At 39.3% G+C, this 17,603-nt stretch overlaps 1 protein-coding gene across 3 annotated transcripts in view; it reads right to left on the reverse strand.

The window, feature by feature from the left end:
- The window catches only part of LOC103358733 (sodium-coupled neutral amino acid transporter 3-like), a 29,080-nt gene extending 11,937 nt beyond the window's left edge, over window positions 1-17,143 (reverse strand). The window contains exons 1-8 of one of the 3 annotated variants that reach the window (XM_008283813.1): window positions 17,007-17,143; window positions 13,282-13,314; window positions 12,964-13,057; window positions 12,753-12,868; window positions 7,169-7,242; window positions 6,879-6,971; window positions 6,606-6,687; window positions 596-678 (exon numbers count right to left, since the gene is read on the reverse strand). In XM_008283813.1, coding sequence (XP_008282035.1) covers window positions 596-678; window positions 6,606-6,687; window positions 6,879-6,971; window positions 7,169-7,242; window positions 12,753-12,868; window positions 12,964-13,057; window positions 13,282-13,314; window positions 17,007-17,143 — 712 coding nt within the window. Of the gene's footprint in view, window positions 1-595; window positions 679-6,605; window positions 6,688-6,878; window positions 6,972-7,168; window positions 7,243-12,752; window positions 12,869-12,963; window positions 13,058-13,281; window positions 13,324-17,006 lie in introns of all 3 variants that reach the window. The other 2 variants (XM_008283811.1, XM_008283814.1) reach the window with 2 other exon arrangements.
- Window positions 17,144-17,603: the final 460 nt, after the last annotated feature.

Consider the following 17,603-nt stretch of genomic DNA (forward strand, 5'->3'; position numbering starts at 1 on the left):
GGCCGCGGGTTGCCGACCCCTGCCTTAGAGGGAAGAGTCACTGCAGATCACTCCCAAGTTGTTTGATGGATTATCTTTATCCTTTGAGTAAACATTGAGTAAACAGCGCTTCCATCCATAAGTTTGGTTCGATGAAAATGATGTGAATCAGATGTCACCAGATCTCAGTCCAACTGAACGGAATTAATTTAGACTGACATGTAGACAGCACCATCATCAAGACCCCAAATGAGGAGATATGTTTTGGTAGAACTGTGTTCATCCCTTCTGTAGAGTTCAGAGTCTCTCAATGCAAAGGATTGCTGAATTTTGCTAAAGCGGAACAAGTAACTCAAATCATTTTTGACAGAAGAAATAACACATTCTTCCTCCTAAAATGGAAAGTTGAATTCATTAGGAGTATAATGACACCTCCTTATTCACCACACTCTGAGGGTGTGATGAAACAGCCCTATTTTGGTCTTATATAACCATGCAGCTTATCTGGGCTAATGTTAAATAATATTCTATAATTGTAGCCCCTGTGACCCCTCAGACCGGAGAAAAGATGAAATGGGTCTCCTGCCGTAGGAAGGTCATGATAGTCCACACTCACCCAGCTGTTTCATGAGAGCCAGCGGTAATATAACTGCGACGGATACAATGATCACAAGGTAGTTTCCATTCATGAACCATTCACTGCAGGGAGACAGAAAGACACAGATAATTAAAGGTATTGATTTGAAATTACTCGGCTTAAACACTCCTTTCAATCTCACTTCTGCTAAGCATTTGCACCGTGTCACATATTGATCGAGTAGATGAAGGAGAGAAGTGAGCTGGAAACTGAGGCGCACAAGAATAAAGCTTATGTGGTAGAAAAGGGCTGATTTTATATCGCCACAACTATGCCAAGTAGTCATATTTATACATGAAAAGAAAGGAACACAATTCAAGCTCAAGTGGCACAAGATCAAATATTTAGAGTGGAAAATGTAAGCTTCTTTGCTGCCCATGGCACTAACAACTGTGGCTGTAGCTAAGACGCAAAAGTCCTGTCCTCAGTATTGTTTATAGGAATGTTTTGAGGGGGAGGTAACATCACACACAAGAAGAAGTAACATAAAAATCATAGTTTTGTTGATGCTAAATAAATTTATGACTTAAAAAACAGATATTGCTCATCATTATTCTGCCATCTAACCTCAGTGGCTGGATAAAAATGATGTTTAAATGATGTTTAAAGAGGCCTTTGCTCTTTGGGAATAGTCCATTCTCACAAGTGTCACTAGAGTGGGAAAACAACAACACACATGTCCAAAGTCTGACAACGCAAATTAACCACCACGTCTGACTGATTGCCTGTTGCTCCACTACAATTTTATTAGTTACTTGCCATGTGCTGTTGTCATTATTGGCTCGTAGTTGGCAGAGGTTGGTCTTTCTTCTAACCCTCTGAACCCTGAGGAATTTCTGGGCGCTTTTCACTCCTGTCGCTTTTTTTTTTTTTAAAGTCACTGTGGACCCATTTTTCACAGCAATATATAGTCCTGCACCTCTATGGAAACAGCACAACCATGGCTAGAAATGTCTTCTGTGCAGTATAACAAAGCTACAATCATAAATAATGAAAAAGAATAAACAATAGCACCTCTGCATACTATATATGTTTTAATGCTTCATTTTTATTTTGTCTCCATACCTGTTTCCTTTGTGCTCTGTGTAAACGTAGCCTGCAGTTCAGCTCAGTTCAGCCAAAAAGCCCCTGATTTTTTGTTTTATGAGTGTTGGTCGCAGATTAGTCACGAACAACTTAACAGTTGCAACACAGATTACAATTTTTTTTACATTTTAGAGAATCTAGCGAGAGCAAACAGTTTATTTTTGGCAATTTTTTAAATGAGACAAATAATCAGTTCATTTTCCTGACAACACGATGTCATCTCTGCTCTGATAAATGCATGTCATTCTGGTCAGCTTGTTTTAAAGACAACATGTCTCTTGAACCTGCCAGTGGATTTTGGGATTCAGAGGGTTAAAAGAAAAAGCAACTGCAGTCACCATCAACACAGATGATGCTCTACAGCACAAATCTGAAAGTCTGCGTTTTGACAGGAACATGAGGAGAAATGCCTCCACTAGCCATGGGACATTTTCATGAACTGCATTTAACATGGAGAGTTTCTCCAGTGAAAAAAATGCCTCACTGTTAGTGTACCTTATCAACAAAGGCAGTTTTTGCTTCCCGTGTACCCGCATACAAACAGGGAACAAAGCAGCACAATAGCAAGTTTAGGAGAACTGGTACTGCTGCTTGTACTGAACTGGAGAATGTAAATCTTGTAAAACTGACTGACCAAATAATTGAATTTTACTACTACAAATGAAACAGTTGACAAATCACATAGATGCAAAAAAATGAGTCAGTCCAACATTGCCATGAATCCGTCCTCCCTGTTGATTTGCAACACTGCCCACAATAGCCTAATACAATCAGAGTTATTAAAGTAATACCAATAATAACTTTATTTAAATGGAAAAAACGTTGAGAAAAAAGTTACAAAATACAGTTTTTGACCTACTCATGCGGGTCCTTTGGTTCCATCTAATAAAACAACCAGATTCAAGCTAAAAAATTTCAGCAAAATCACTTTATTCTATGTGCCTTATATAAAAAATAGCCAAAAACAAACAGTTTGCCATAACCAGAATCTGGAAAGAAAACAAAAAATTCTGCTCTCCTCAGTGCAACAGCAAAGCCCTTACTGACTTAGTTGTAGCCGATAGTCATAGTAACAAGGAATTTGATTGAACTGAGGACGTGCTTACACAGAGCAAATAGGAGATGTGTATGGAAAAAAAAGTAGCAAATAATATATACTGTATGTAGCATGTATTGTATGTTTCCAAATGTTGGTGAGCCCTGCATACATTTAGAAAAATTTGGTGCATGTTGATTTCAAGTTTTAAATTAAATTAGGATTAAAGTAATATATATATATTTTAAATAAAAGAAACAACATAAAAGAAAAGAAAATAACAACCAGAAATTAACACATTAACAAAATAAAATCATTTAAACAATTCCAACAAGTATCATCAGTTAAGAAAAGATATATGATAAATGTGAGTTTTAATTACAGGGAGTTGCAGAGCTGAGGGACCCAGACAGCAAAGGCTGTTACCTTTGGTGACAATTAGAGATGGAAGAACCATAATTAGAACCCTCCCAGAGGATCTCAAGCAGTGATCAGGTTCATAGGGAGTTAGCAGATCATAGATGTGGGCAGGAGCCACACCAAAACGATAATACAGTGATCATACAGTATGACAATATCTCTTACGAGTGACAACTTTTCTTACTCTCAGATTATCACCTAATCATCAAAACCATATTCTTCTTTTGCAGAAATGTAGTTACTTTACATAATAGCATACATAATACGTTTTTATTATTTAATTCATTAGTCCCCAGTTCTTGTGTTTGTATACTAGTATATTACAGTGACATGGTCTCCAATGCCTTACTGCAAAAATGGAATATGCAAAACCTTGTGTTTGATCAAATGTTGTGCAACGGCAGTGTGTTTACATTCCAGTGCCAAAAAAAACAAAACAAAAAAAACAGCATTGTGCCTAATGAAAGAGATTAGTATGAGACGATGAGAAGGTCAGACCAGCATACGACCATCAGCCTCCACTGACAACCACATGTTACCGTCACGTGCACAGCTTTGTCTAGGAAAGAAACTTCTGCAAGTTATTTTTAGAATCAAACTGTAGGGGTGATTCATTTCTTGTCTTCTGTCAGGTGGGAGAGGTTGATGCAACATCTGTTGCATACTCATCTAAAAAAAAAAAAAAAGAAAAAAAGAGGCTCGTCTATCCTGTTGTCATCCTGCACTGTGGCCATCTGGCCCATGGACACAATCTCTCACTGATACACTCACCCACATACAAAAAAAACAAGACAAAAAAACACAGTATTTTCCCTAAACACATAGAAACACACAGATGCACAAACTCAAATAATCCCTATCAGAGCCTTTGTACACATGTAGCACTCTGACATACCAGGAGCTCGCTGATAAGCTGACTGGTTGAACACGTAACACCGAGACACAGACCTCAGGTGTTCATTAATTGTGCATGTGAGCTGACCAGGGTCACATTGGCTAAAAAAATAAATAAATAAAAAATAACTGCCTACATCCAGAGACACAAATAGGCACACACTCATGTGTTTACATGTGCAGAGGGTGGACAGAACAACAGGACCGCTGTACATACGAGACGACAAAATGTATCTCTGTGAAGGTTAAAATATTTAGCATTTGTTGACGCCGTGGCACAGAGTTTAACTTACACACTGTGCAGAGGGCACAGAAAAAGTGGTAAAAATAAAACAGCCTCCACAAATGATATTATTCTAGTTAGATTTTTAATTTTTAGAGTTTTTGTATTACTAATGATTTGTCATCTGTTTTTAGAATGCTTTTTAAAATCTAAAAATAATTGAGCTTTTTTTTTTTTTAACCGCAAAGATGACTAGAAGATTACATTTATCCTTTACTTAACTGAAACATAATATGTAGACGAATTTAACATCAACTTAACACTACAAGCTGTAATTCGTTGAAATGTGTAATTATAGGCTCTATTATTAAGGTCAGTTATATTATATCACATAATAATAATGATGCAGTTATTGTGTTCGATTGCATGGGATTGTGAGGTGTCCCTGTTATTTTTCCCACCCCCCGTACAGTTTAGCAATACAAACGCACACCCACTGACAGGATGAATGCCACTGGGACAATCTAGTCTGTCATTTCAGATAAACAGTGATTGTTGACCAGGGCCCACAGCACCGACACTGTTACACAGAGAAAACAGAGCTGACACCAGAACACAATGTGGGCATGTTGTCACAGCACATCTCTTCTATGTGACTGTATGTACTAGGACACATCAATCTACACATATATGAGGAACCGAGGTGGCCATGGTGGTCTACATTCTCCTCCCTATAGGCTGAAACCAGCACAGTACATGCACTGGTTTCTAAGATTAGCTTTGTTATAATTAGAGGGAAATAATTCGAAATTTCCATGAAACGCTTTCCCATTTAATGCAAGGTTCTGTATCTGAGCACACAACTCCTTCCCTCCTCCACACCCGCTTCTCTCAGACACAAAAAGTAGGTGAGGAGAGGCTCTAACTGGGCCAAGGGTCGAAGGGGTAAGATCACATTTGAAATCCCATCCAAGAAAGTGAGTGTTGTTTGTTTCCAAGGCCACCTGCACCGGCCAGTGATATCCCATGGTTTACGTTTTCAGCTGTGGAGTCTCGCTGTGTTTTCATGTGAGTGCTCTCCGTGGCTGAGCTGCTCTCCTTCGCTGGGGTCACTATCACAGCTGTTTTCATGCCAGCTGCTGAGCAAATCTGCCGAGCAGTGCCGGGGCCCAGCGACTGGCACAGCTCGGCAGGACTCTCCTAAGGATGACGCACTAAGTCCTGCTGAGCAGTAATTGTATATCGCACTGCTCTCTGTAGCATAAGTAGATTACTCTATTCAGCTGTAGGAGGTGTGGTAAGGTCTACAAAGGTCACACTGAAGCATATTTTTTTGTTTACTCATGTCCCTATAAGAGGTTTTAGCAGAGACGTTAAAGGCAGAGATTTGACACCTAAAGAATCCTGAATAGGACTCTATGGGAGAATATAACAAATATGGCGGCTGTATGACATCTCTCCTTCAAAGAGCCAACTGTCTGCTTTATAACAGCTGAACCAGGAAAATGTTTTGTTGCACGGATTCAAACGCAGAGTCATGAAATTATGATCATGTGTTGTGGAAAAATTATTTTGAAACCTTATGGGGCAAAGTCATCAAACTTTTAAAGCAACATTTCAATCTGATTTGGCTGTTGATAATAAACGTGCATTTTTTATGTCACACTCAGCATTGAAATAGCAGTTCTCATTGGTGAGACTTGCCGAAAAGGGACTTTGGTTTTAGCAAATGGCAAAGAAAAATCATCATCGGCAAACAAAGTGACAAGAATGAACATCTTTTTTCAAAATTCAACCAGTTTCAATGATTGTGGTTTCATTTTACTCAAGCATAATTTGTTTGTCACATGGTCCAAAATAACAAAAAAAACATACATTTCTGTCAAATGCTGTAACACAGACTCATTGCCTTTATAGTGCATGGATCGACCTGTCATGTATAGTAAAGCACCATTCTGCTATCTTGAAATGTTGTGGAAATTGTAAGAAAAGGTGGGTAAAGTGGGTTTTATTTCATGAAACATTTCAATTTGAATAATTTCATTCAAAACACATACTCCTAACTTCGAAAATGATCAACTTGCCTTTTGTTTTGAACGTAAATAACACTTGCTATATTGCACCATGACACTTAACAGCACAAGCTATAGAGGTTTAACAAGCTCTTCAAACAAAAAAGTACATTTCTTCTACTTTTTTCAATTGTTGTCTTTTTAACAATACAGGACATGTGTTGCAAGGAAAGGAAAACATGTAGGTTAGCATCTACTTTTTACTCATTCATGTTGCTACAGTGTAAATAAATAATCTTTGTCATGTTATCCACTCACCCTGCAGGCTTGTCCACCTTCAGAAACGCCTGGATGACCAAAGGAAACTCATACTTGACTATGTAGAGGTAACTGGACATGGCTGTGGAAGGAAGTCACATACACACAGTATGTTAGTGGTAAGATGCGTCATATAAACACACACAGAGCACGCATTAATCCCAAGCAACAAATCCTACACTACTACGAGCGTTACCCCAGAAACGTCAGAAGTCATTTTTAAAAACATGAGCCTGTGTAAGCGTGACGACAGATGGCAGTGGGTGATCTCACCTCCAATGTTCTGCAGCGTGATGGCGATACCCGCCGCCATCTTCCCCGGGGTCCCGAAGGCCCTGTAGCCGAGCTGCTCGTACGCACGGATACCTGAGCCACGAGAACCAGCAGACAACAGAATATTACCCACGTGTTAAATCCACACTAAAGTGATGTATCTAATTAGGCTTAACAATGATAAAGTGATGTGCAGCAGGTCAGAGAGTGCTGGAGGTTCACACATTGTCATCATGTGATACTGACGGTTGATGCTTACTTAGCAGAAGATTGTATAACAACATACATACCTACAATACCAGAACACTTTAGCAGCAAATGGATGGAATATGATGAAAGCCCTGCGACCACTGTGAGGAGTAACCTGAAAAAATATGACAGGAAAAAAAACGCATTTAATCACTAAAATCATACAGAATGTTCTCATTTTTTGGTGGTTTTCTGGTACATTGTTACACTGTATGTTACCCTGCAGGCTGTTTATCCAGCTGCAGCACAGACATACATTTTCTGGATACCGGTATATAAACCAGAGCCCCTGCGGCTCCACTTTACACAGATTGTTACTCCAGCTGATCCAGAGGGAGGCTGCCCCGTCAGCCCCTCTGCCCTCCGTCACAACCACACACACACACACACACACACACACACCAGATGGACTGTTTAAAAACAACACAATGCAATACCGAGGCTGACAGAATGAGGAAAATCTTTTGTAAACACTAATCATCTTTCTCTTTGTTCCTCAGCGGTGGAATAACCCACTTCAGTCGCAGCAAGTAATTCCTTTCATTTTCTGTTATTTCTTCAAGAGGAACTCGTAATGATTTTCTCTCCACTGACTCACATGCTCCATTTTTACATGTAGCACCGCATCATGCATTATGCTGATGAGTTTCTATCTTTTCTATCTTATAATGAGAGTCTTCTGTTTGGTTGCTGGAATAATTCTTAATCTGCTCCAAAGTCCTATTCCACTGTCGCTCTCCTTAAAAATCATGATGTGTGAGAGTGGGATTTTTTAAACCAACCGTCTGTGGTGTCTAAGCTAGAAAATGTGAGGCTACACAGACAAATATTCTAAAAATGCTCTGTTAGAGGTCCTAGCTTAGCCAAAAATCTCCTTCAGATACACATCAAACAGCAAAAATATAGTATTGGCATATTTGTGCAGTCTTCAGAGATAGATGTGCCTGCATTTGAGCAGATGCAGTGCTTTCTATGAAATATTCTCCTATTTTGATGTTATTTTTCTGTATTTTTGAGAAAATGTGAAGAAACATCACAATTTTAAGAATTCTCTTAAGAATTTTCTCTCTGGGGACGAATCCTTGGCAGGACGCAGCTTCATGAATGGGCCCCTGATCTACTGACTTTGCCTGACCCAGTCCACCTCATTCCAACTATTTACTGTTTTCTCTTTTGTTGTTACTGTTGGCAACATTAACTTTCTCTCTCATACACACTCTCTCCATTCCTCTCTCCTTTTGCAAAGGCCAGGCAGCTCGTCTTTCACCTCGACTTCAACTCTTGGCCAGCAAACAGGTCTTTTTTTTGTTGTTGTTGTTGTTTGTTTGGCTTTTTTTTTCGTGGAAGAATGCTGGGCTGACTGACTTGCGGGCAAGGATTTAGTCAGTCAAGTGGCAGTGGGAGGACAGATCTGCTGATAGTCAGACAGACTGACACACTTGGGTCACTGTAATTCTAGCGCTCGTAGCTTTCCACCCCGCTGCATTCCTTCCCAGACCAGGGCCTCTGACCTGCTGAAGCCTCCGCACCCGCCAACAAAAATGATATGAACCAGAGGAAACAGAAACAAAGGGCATTCCCAAGCATGCACTCAATACATTCAGTTATCGACATTCAATGAGAACTGCCTTGACTTCACCTCTGTCCTCAGTATAGACTGAAAACTGCAAGTTTGGCAACTTCAAATTGGATTGGGTAAGAGATGTACTCACATAAACCTGCCTATTGTTCAATTAATCTCTAACAATAATCTGCAATGCTTGGCTCAGGTGGTAGAGCGGGTTGAGCAGGAATCACAAGGTACTTGCCAAAGTGTCCTTAGCACCTTCCATTGTAGCCATTAAAGTAGGAGTCTTTGTATGAAAGGATGAATGAAAAGTACACTATAAAGCGATTTGCAGAACCTTAACAAAAGTTCAAAGAAGCTTTATGCAGTGATTATGGACCATTTACTTATACTGTGTTAGCTATCGGCATAAATAACTGATGCATGTTTCCTCACACCAGTGTGCACATGGAGGCAGACACGTAAAAGACTTGATCATACTTTAAGGTTTATTTTACAGTAGACATCTGGTGCAGGTGAGCCATTTCTACAGGTGACATTTACACCAAACAGCCACATCAGTAAAACCACCTGCCAAATATTATGTAGGTTTGTGTTGCCAAAACAGCTTTGACCTGTCGGGGCATGGAAACAGGACCTCTGCGGGTGTGCTTTGGTGTCTGGCACCAGGATGTTGGCAGTGGATCATTGAGGTCCTGTGGGTGGCGGGGTGGAACCTTCATAGATCAGGCTAAAGCATCCCGCAGATGCTAAATCGGATTGAGATCTGGGGAGTTTGGAGACCAGGTCAACGCCAGGGTGCATGGTACATGTCAGTGTAACATCCACATGGATGCCAGGATCCAACAGAAAACTGCACTGCGTTGACATGATCCATGTTATTCACTTCACCTTGGCCATGATTTTAAAGTGGTGGCAGATTGGTGTGTTTTCTTTGCTTTCCTCCTCTTGTTTGAGCAAACTGTCTGACTCCGTCTTTGGTCTTGTGTCCCCATTAAGAGAGGAACACTGGCGAAAAGATGAAATGTGTATTTTGAGGCGATCACAAGCTTGCAGTTCGATGTGGAACATGGTGAAATTGCCAGTATTCCTTTGCCAAATATGTCACTGACCCTGCCTGTGTCTCCCAGCTGCTACTCTATTGTTTGATACAAGATCACGCAGATATGCACACAAAGACACGGCCTTTCATCTCACACAGGATGGATAAATGCACGCTATCTGCTGCATTTAGTCACGTACTATCAATTTGCAGGCGATTATGTGTACACATTGGAGTGAGACATAGCTTAATCGGCTACAGAGTTAATTTCAGCTCCTGTCCAGCCAAGTGTCAAAGACACTGTGGTTTGGTGACACAGGGTTCAGCCAGTCCAGACGGCAGTCAGCCTGAAAAAAAAAACCACAGTCACACAAGTCAGATCAAAATAAGGAGCTTTATCTAACCACGAGGCAAAATCCTACAGACATGACCGCCTCGGAGAAGGAATGTCCTTGAATAACATTTTGGGATGGTGGTAGCTACTGAATGCTACCATATATTTCAACATTTCACAGTAATGCTGACATAAATAATCTTCTCTGTTGTTGGAAGTTGTTTTGAAATTATTTTATCAACCAACAGGAGAGAACATCTAATTTTAATCTACAAATCCACTTCAAACAAGCCAGGAGCTATACAACTATCCAATCCATCACTTCACCTCTCACTGGAAATCTGCACCGATGTCGTGTTTTGAACGGTCAGTTAAATAAGCTGTCACTCTGGGCACTGGGGGGTTCACAACAGGGCCCTCTGATCTTTCACAAGTAAAATGCTGACCTCAGCCAGCTTCAGCACCATCCACCTCACAGCCTCGCACCATCAGACAGAAGTGTCAAAACAGCACCACGAAGACAAGGAGACGAGTAAAAGTGTTGATGCTGCTGGTGCTATCGAGCGACATTTCTCTCTAGAGACACAAGACTGATTATTTCTGAGAAGGGCGCAACAAAGCAGATCAGCCTCACAGCTGGAAACCTCATGAGCAAAGAGGAAATGTACAAGCAGTAACCAGACTGCATCGTTATGGCAAAAACCCTAGTCGTGGTTATGTTTATCAATATTGAGATCACAGTTATTATTTGATTTTAAGGACAGAATGTTTTTATTGCACTTTCATGTTTAATATGCAGCTTTTACTTCCATGGTGGGCTACATTCCTGCTGATGTGCAAATCTTTGCATCAAAGTAAGATTTTAGGTAAGTTTAAAATGTACATGAAGCTATACATAAAACCCTTCACTGGCTGAAAACTGTTTTTCTAATAGCAGATTTACCCAAAGCAAGTGACTTCATGTTTTTTATGTTTTCTAAGAGCAGGGCATTTTAAATGTCAATATGACAGTCAATTGTGTTTATTTAGTTGTGGGATGTTAAAAATGTACTTGTGATTAATATTGGACTATTTAGTAGCCTTACGCTGTAAAAAAAAAATAAAAAAATAAACATTTTTTAACATTTTCAACTGTAAGTTTTTGATTTTTTTCCTATTTTGTTAGATTACAGATAATACCTGGTAAAATCACAATACAATCACATTATTTAAAAGTATTAATTTCATTTTTATAAAAGGTAATTTGCTCTTTTACAGAATTTAAAATGACACTGTCGGTGCCCCTATAGCTCACCTAGTTGAGCGGGTGACCCATGAAAAGGGGCCTTAGCTCCCCGATGCAGTGGTTGTGGGTTCGACTCCTGCTCACGACCCTTTGCTGCAGGTCTCTCCCCATTCTTCTCCCCCTCTTCCTGTCTATCTCTACTGCTCTAAATAAGGGCAAAAAGCCCAAAAAATATATTTTTTTTAAAAAGTTATTTTATTTTATTTTTTAAATGACACTGTCTTTAATGTGTTTAACTATATTTGCTGTTTATCTGAGAGAAGAACTATGCATACTAAGGGTCACAAAATGGTAAATAACTTTTTAAATGTGTAAATTATGTACCTCTTTAGAATCTGTTTTGTTGTGGGGGGATTACCATAAAAACTACAAGCACTTTAAAAAATATTTGCCATTATTTTTACCCTTTAAAAAAATAAAATACATTTCTGAAACTCCTGCCCCCTATTTTTACATTTGTTTTTTTTTCTAACAGATTTTCTTCACAGTGTATCGTGACATATGCATGGTAAGACCTAAATGAGCATGTAAAGCTTTGACAGCTTGTTAGCCAAATACCATATCACTTTTCTTTTTTTTAATGCTGTAGTTTTAGAAAAAAAAGGAGGCACAATACACCCCAGACAAGCAACATGTCTATGGAGGATCAAATCATGTTAAATCTAGACTAGACATGCCCTTAATGGCTGGAGGTTTACACACGATTAGACAGAGGTTGACCAAACTCTTGATGACGATGCCAGCACAACAACAATAAAATGCCAGTAAAAGGTTAAGAATTTCTTCAAATCAAGCAATTTGCTAAAAAAAGGATTTCTTTTGTGGTTGGCACAAATACCATAAAAAAAACCTACACCCCCAATGAATAAATTGGTGCTAGCATAGTATGAGAGCTCTCTGTTGCTGAAAAGGTCAAAAGACCTCGAGTGCATGTAAATAGGAGAGAACAAACCCAGCTGCAGTCGACTGTGACATCACCAACCTGACAGACGACGCTGCCGTGGAGACTTGAAATGTTAAGTCGCTCATATTTACTGTACCCACAGGTAGAGAACCAAAACACACAAAAACCATGTGGCTATTTTCTGCGTCTTTGATTGCAATTGCGTATGTTTATAGCACAAGTAAATGATTTCCAGCACGCTATTAATTTGGGTCATTATTTAGCAAACAAATCCGCCCCGAGTCATCTGTTTCTGTGTCACCAACAGGCTCTGCTGCTGGGTTATTACAAGTAAATTACAATGCAATTAGGTGCCATTTATGTGTGACGCAGATCTCCACTGGTAAGACCTTGGAGGGAACAAAAATGAATCAGGCATCTGTGAGCTGTATTTCAGCTTCAGTGCTTCTCGTCTCTCAGATTTGATCATATCAGATGCATGCGAGCAACTTACAAAAAAAGGACGACCCCCGTGTTGGCCATAGCGTAGGCAAGTCCGAGAATTCCGCTTCCCATGATTGCATTGCCCAGGTTGAAGACAGACATCCCGAATGATGTTTTTCCTTCAAACTACAACCAAAGAAAGACAGAGAAGAAGGTGTGTTGAATCTGCTGCTAGCATATTGCTGTTAATCATGATGCATCTGACTCGTGTGTGAACTCACGTCTGTAAAGCGCGTCGTCTTCTTGTCCTCTGCGCCTGATAAGAACTCCTGGCTCTCTGGGAGGTTGGCCTCTGCATTTTCAGTTCTGTGAGGACTAATAATCAGAAACGCTGTCATGAGAGCATGAAGTGGCAGACAAATGACAAAACCACTCAAGATTCATCTCACTCAAAGCCAATTCTTCTTTATAGAGCAGGCTCTTGCTCTAAACTATTGGCTTCTCTGTCTATCTAAGCTCATTTCCACACACAACATGTGAAACAGACACACATTCAATATGAAACACATTCCCTCTTTATGATTTTTTGTCATACATACCTAGCATTCTGGGCACTATTGGCTACAGTTTCCCTACAAGCAGTGCAGAGAGAGGTCATCCGTCACCCAACGAGAGCACAAAGTGGAAAAAACAACACCCACAGTCATGATGTAATAAGAGCAATAACAGCACAGTCAAGGGACTGTCAATAAATTCTCATCTATATCCTGGAGAGAGAGGCTTTAATTAAACCATCTATTACAAAGACAGAGGACACAACAAACACAGCTCAACAGCCAGTGACATGATAATTAGGCGGTAAATTCATTCCGTAATCCAGCATAAGTTCTAATACAGTAAGTGAGCAAGTGGGAAATAAATTTCTTGCTCAAAGGCGCTTCACCTGGCACTAACCCTCCTATTACCTTTAAATTTACTAACATCTTGTATCCTTGGGTTCAATTTGACCCCAGCAATTTGAACCTCCAGAAAATATCATAATGAAAATTGTTACCCAAGTTTATGTCTAAATGGCCCTTTAAATAAAACTGAAAAAATTCAGTCAATGACTTATTTAGAGATGTTAAACATTGAATAGGGTGAAATTGACCTTAAAGATAATAGAAGGGTTAATGGATCACAAGGTCTTTGCTGTTACAAGGGTTAAATCTGCAATCCTTTGGCTTGAGGTCGCTACCATGACAAGGACATTGTGCAACACACAACATTAGCTGCTGTACTGTATCTTTTCCTAATGTGTTGTGATTGTTTTCAGTTGGAAAATATTTTTACTGATCTGTAAGTCATAAAAATGACATTCCAGCCAAATACAGTGACAAAAAGCAAAAAGCACCTTCAATAAAGATTTTCTTTAAAGTCGATATAAAGTCATTCTCTCCTCGTTGATTAAACCCTGAAAAAAAATGTCTGTGTTTCAAAGTTACATATTTAGAAGCTGTTTTCCTATGAAAATAATCCTTGCCTGCTTTAATATGATTTTGGTGTAACTTGATTCTTTGGAATATGCAGATCTTTGAAGTCCACGCCTCACTCCAGTCTAAATCAGTGCAGCTCGAGCACTCACCTCCAACTCTGCTCAAGCACTGTAAAAATACCTGCAAAAACTGTGTTGCACAGTGGCAAGCAAATTTTGGGAAAACTGTGTCATAAATGCTAGATCTGGAAACTGATTCTAAAAAATATAATGACAAAAAAAGCCAAAGAAAGAACGCAAGCTGCCAGGATTAGTTTCTTGTGTTCGATACATACTGCATGACACTGTGGCTGTTTCAGAGACAGTCATCAGCACACTTCAGTTCCAAAGTCCAATTGCTCAATCATGGTGTTGACTGCTTATTTGCCTGTTTTCCAACACGTAAAAAACATTACGAGGTTTAAAAAATAAATTGGTATCACAAAACACCGTAAAGTTTTTCCTTAAGTGTTTAACTACTGCACAAAAGACCTTAAACACCACCAAAAATGTAAAAAAAAAAAAAAAAAAAAAAAATTAAATAAATTATAAAGGTACCTCTGACTCTGTCTTAACCACAACAAGGCCAATTTTATGGCAATAAATAAAGAAAGTAGACAGTTACAGACTTCCTGAATTCATTTTTTGGTGATTTCCTTCCAAAGTCATTGTTTTCTTTGCTGCTGTGTAGATTCTGAGTCATCCAAAGTATGGTAATTCTAAGAACTTCAGAAAATGTGGCTGGACTTCTTCTTTTGGTTTTTGAAGACATTTCACTTCTATTTAAAAAGGCTTGAACTGAACTGAAGTGAACATTTTGAACTGAAGAAACCTCTTGGATGACACTTAAAAAAGTCTTCAGGAACCAGAAGGAGAATTGTCCTTTTTTCTGTTTGCTGTTATTTGCGGTTTGAACTTACTATTCGTATGTGCTTTCTTTAACTGTATTCTAACAGAAGAAGAATATTTTCCTTCACTGACCAATTTGGTTTACCTGTTTTCTTTTCTTCTGCCATTTGTTTACTATCTATAGACCAGCTTTGTAAGACAACAACAGGTATCAGAAGTACAAACAAACAGTGTAGATGGAAACTGTAGCATCTTACAGCTGTAAAATCTCTTTCAGTGCAGTAAATACCCTAACATTTGTCCTTTGCTACAGAAACCTGTAAGAAGTTCAGTGCCATTCTTTAATAAATCCTTCAGCTAAGAAGAAATTAAGCCTTCAATGTCATACTTAAAAAGAAATCTCCAGGTGTTTTGTGCAGGCCTGTTAATGCTGATGGAGGTAAACTCTTGCCGTAGAAACAGGCACAAGGAAACTCCACATGCATGTATAATGTGATGTGACGCCAAAGAGAGTAAGACCTCTTCTAAGTGGCAGGTTAAGACTTAGAGTGAAGGTACCCAGTGAATCTAAACACCTTGCCTACATAGCCACAACAATCCAATTACTTATTAAATCCTCACAGTTTCTCGGGACTATTATTTTCATCTTTGAAGACTTTTTTAGAGCTGAGATTTCTGTTTGTCTAAAGAGCAGTGTACCTTGAAAATAACTGGGTTTTTGTTGTTGTTGTTTTTCTTAAAAGACAGCTACTGCCTCTGACAGCTAGAAAGGAAGAAACAGAGGCAACAGGAGCAACAGAAAAAGCTTTAACCCTTTATCGGGCAAGGAATCATATGTATGTAACTTCCGCTGGCTTTAAAAATGGCAGGGGGCAGAATCACGTGACTTCATCCAGCCAATCAGCGAAGTCACAATGGAGGGACATTTTGATACAAGTGTCATAAGCATAGACTGTATAAAAGATGGACGTAGCAACCGGCCCTGAAAAATGAAGCCAACCCGGAAGTGTCAAAAACCTGCAATATCACTACGTCCGCTAGCTGCTGGCTCCAAAAAGCCCTGGCTCCCATAGAAATGAATTGGAAAAGAAGTGATCACAGATCACAAAATACTGCATTCCTACAGCTCAGGATTTGTTTTTTATTAGTTTTCATGGTCACGTCCAGAGATCAGGTGGCCAATCTGAAAATAAATCAATACGGAATTTTTTTTAAATCGTCAAAATTTTGCGGGGCAAGGGGCGTGGCTGGCTTGATTGACAGTCGGCAGCGGTGATGCAGACGAAGCGAGCAAAAGGCGGTAAATTTGTGTATTTCTCACAATAATTTATTCACATATTATTTGGATTTTTTGGGGGTGGGTGGTCAATTATATATGATAACTGCTTTCACTTTGATTTTCTGCCTATATCTGAAACTTTTTTAAAAAGTCAGAAAAGAAAAAAGTGTCTTCTTATATCCACCAATAACATTCCAGGGTTGAAATTTTAAATTTCCAAGTATTTCAATGAGTGCCCTATAAAGGGTTAAATTAAAATTTTGTATACAGGTTTAAACGTCAGACCAAGCAGGTCTAATTCCAGACCTCTACAAAGTTGCCTTCTGAGTTGCTGTTTTTTTTTTTTTTTGTAAAGTAGCTGATCAGCATGACTGTGATTGTAAACTTACAGTCAGAGTCATAAAGAACCATCTATAGCTACAAGAAGAACAAGGAGTCGTACAACAGTCATGGATTATATGAAGACACAGAATCAGCTGAGTCAGCACACAGAAGAACTGTTGCAGGTTCTTCAACATGCATCTGCCAAGATCCCTGAACATTGTGCCCAAGAAAAGGCATTTCACACAAAGTATCACTTCAGCTGTCAACACTAATAATTCATTTCCTGACGAGTTTAGACAACACAGTTGTAAAGTTTTAGATGTAAGATCACTGACCACTTGATAACTGGCAGTACTCACTTTTCCCCGTCCTCTGTAGGTGGCGTTTTGGCCGACGCTGTGATCTCCTCCCCAGGCTCATGGCCTTTCCCGTTAGGAATAGCATTCGCCTCAGCTGGGGTACTTTCCACAGTCTCGGCTGGTTTGTCCTCACTCATATCTGCTCTGGTGAGTAATAACCTGTCTGCTGAAATGTGTAGATGTCTGAGACTGTGTGAATGTCTGCTGAGTGCTCAGAGAGTGACGCTTTTATTTTCCTCCAGGGATCTGTGGGAGAAAAAGAAAGAAAGAAAAAAAAAACAGGCAATTAGAATATGAATTTTGCAGTGAAATATGACTGAGCAGTCTGCTTTGCTCTGCAGGTAAAAGACAAGATTGTATAAAAACAATCACAGGCTGAACAACATTTGGTCATCTCATTTCATGACTCATTTAGTGATGACTCATTATCAAGCAATTTAAAATCGTAACCATAGAATTTATTAAGGGACGCTTTAAAGATTCAGGTCATTATTATAACACAGCCAGTACAAGGGCAGATATGAAAGGAGAGAAATAAGGTTCCTGGACACAATCTAACTAGGAAGGCTCCAGTTAAGTCATCTGATTATGTGAATA

The sequence above is a fragment of the Stegastes partitus genome, unplaced genomic scaffold, assembly GCF_000690725.1.
Source record: "Stegastes partitus isolate 25-593 unplaced genomic scaffold, Stegastes_partitus-1.0.2 Scaffold328, whole genome shotgun sequence".
Lineage (NCBI taxonomy): Eukaryota > Metazoa > Chordata > Actinopteri > Pomacentridae > Stegastes > Stegastes partitus.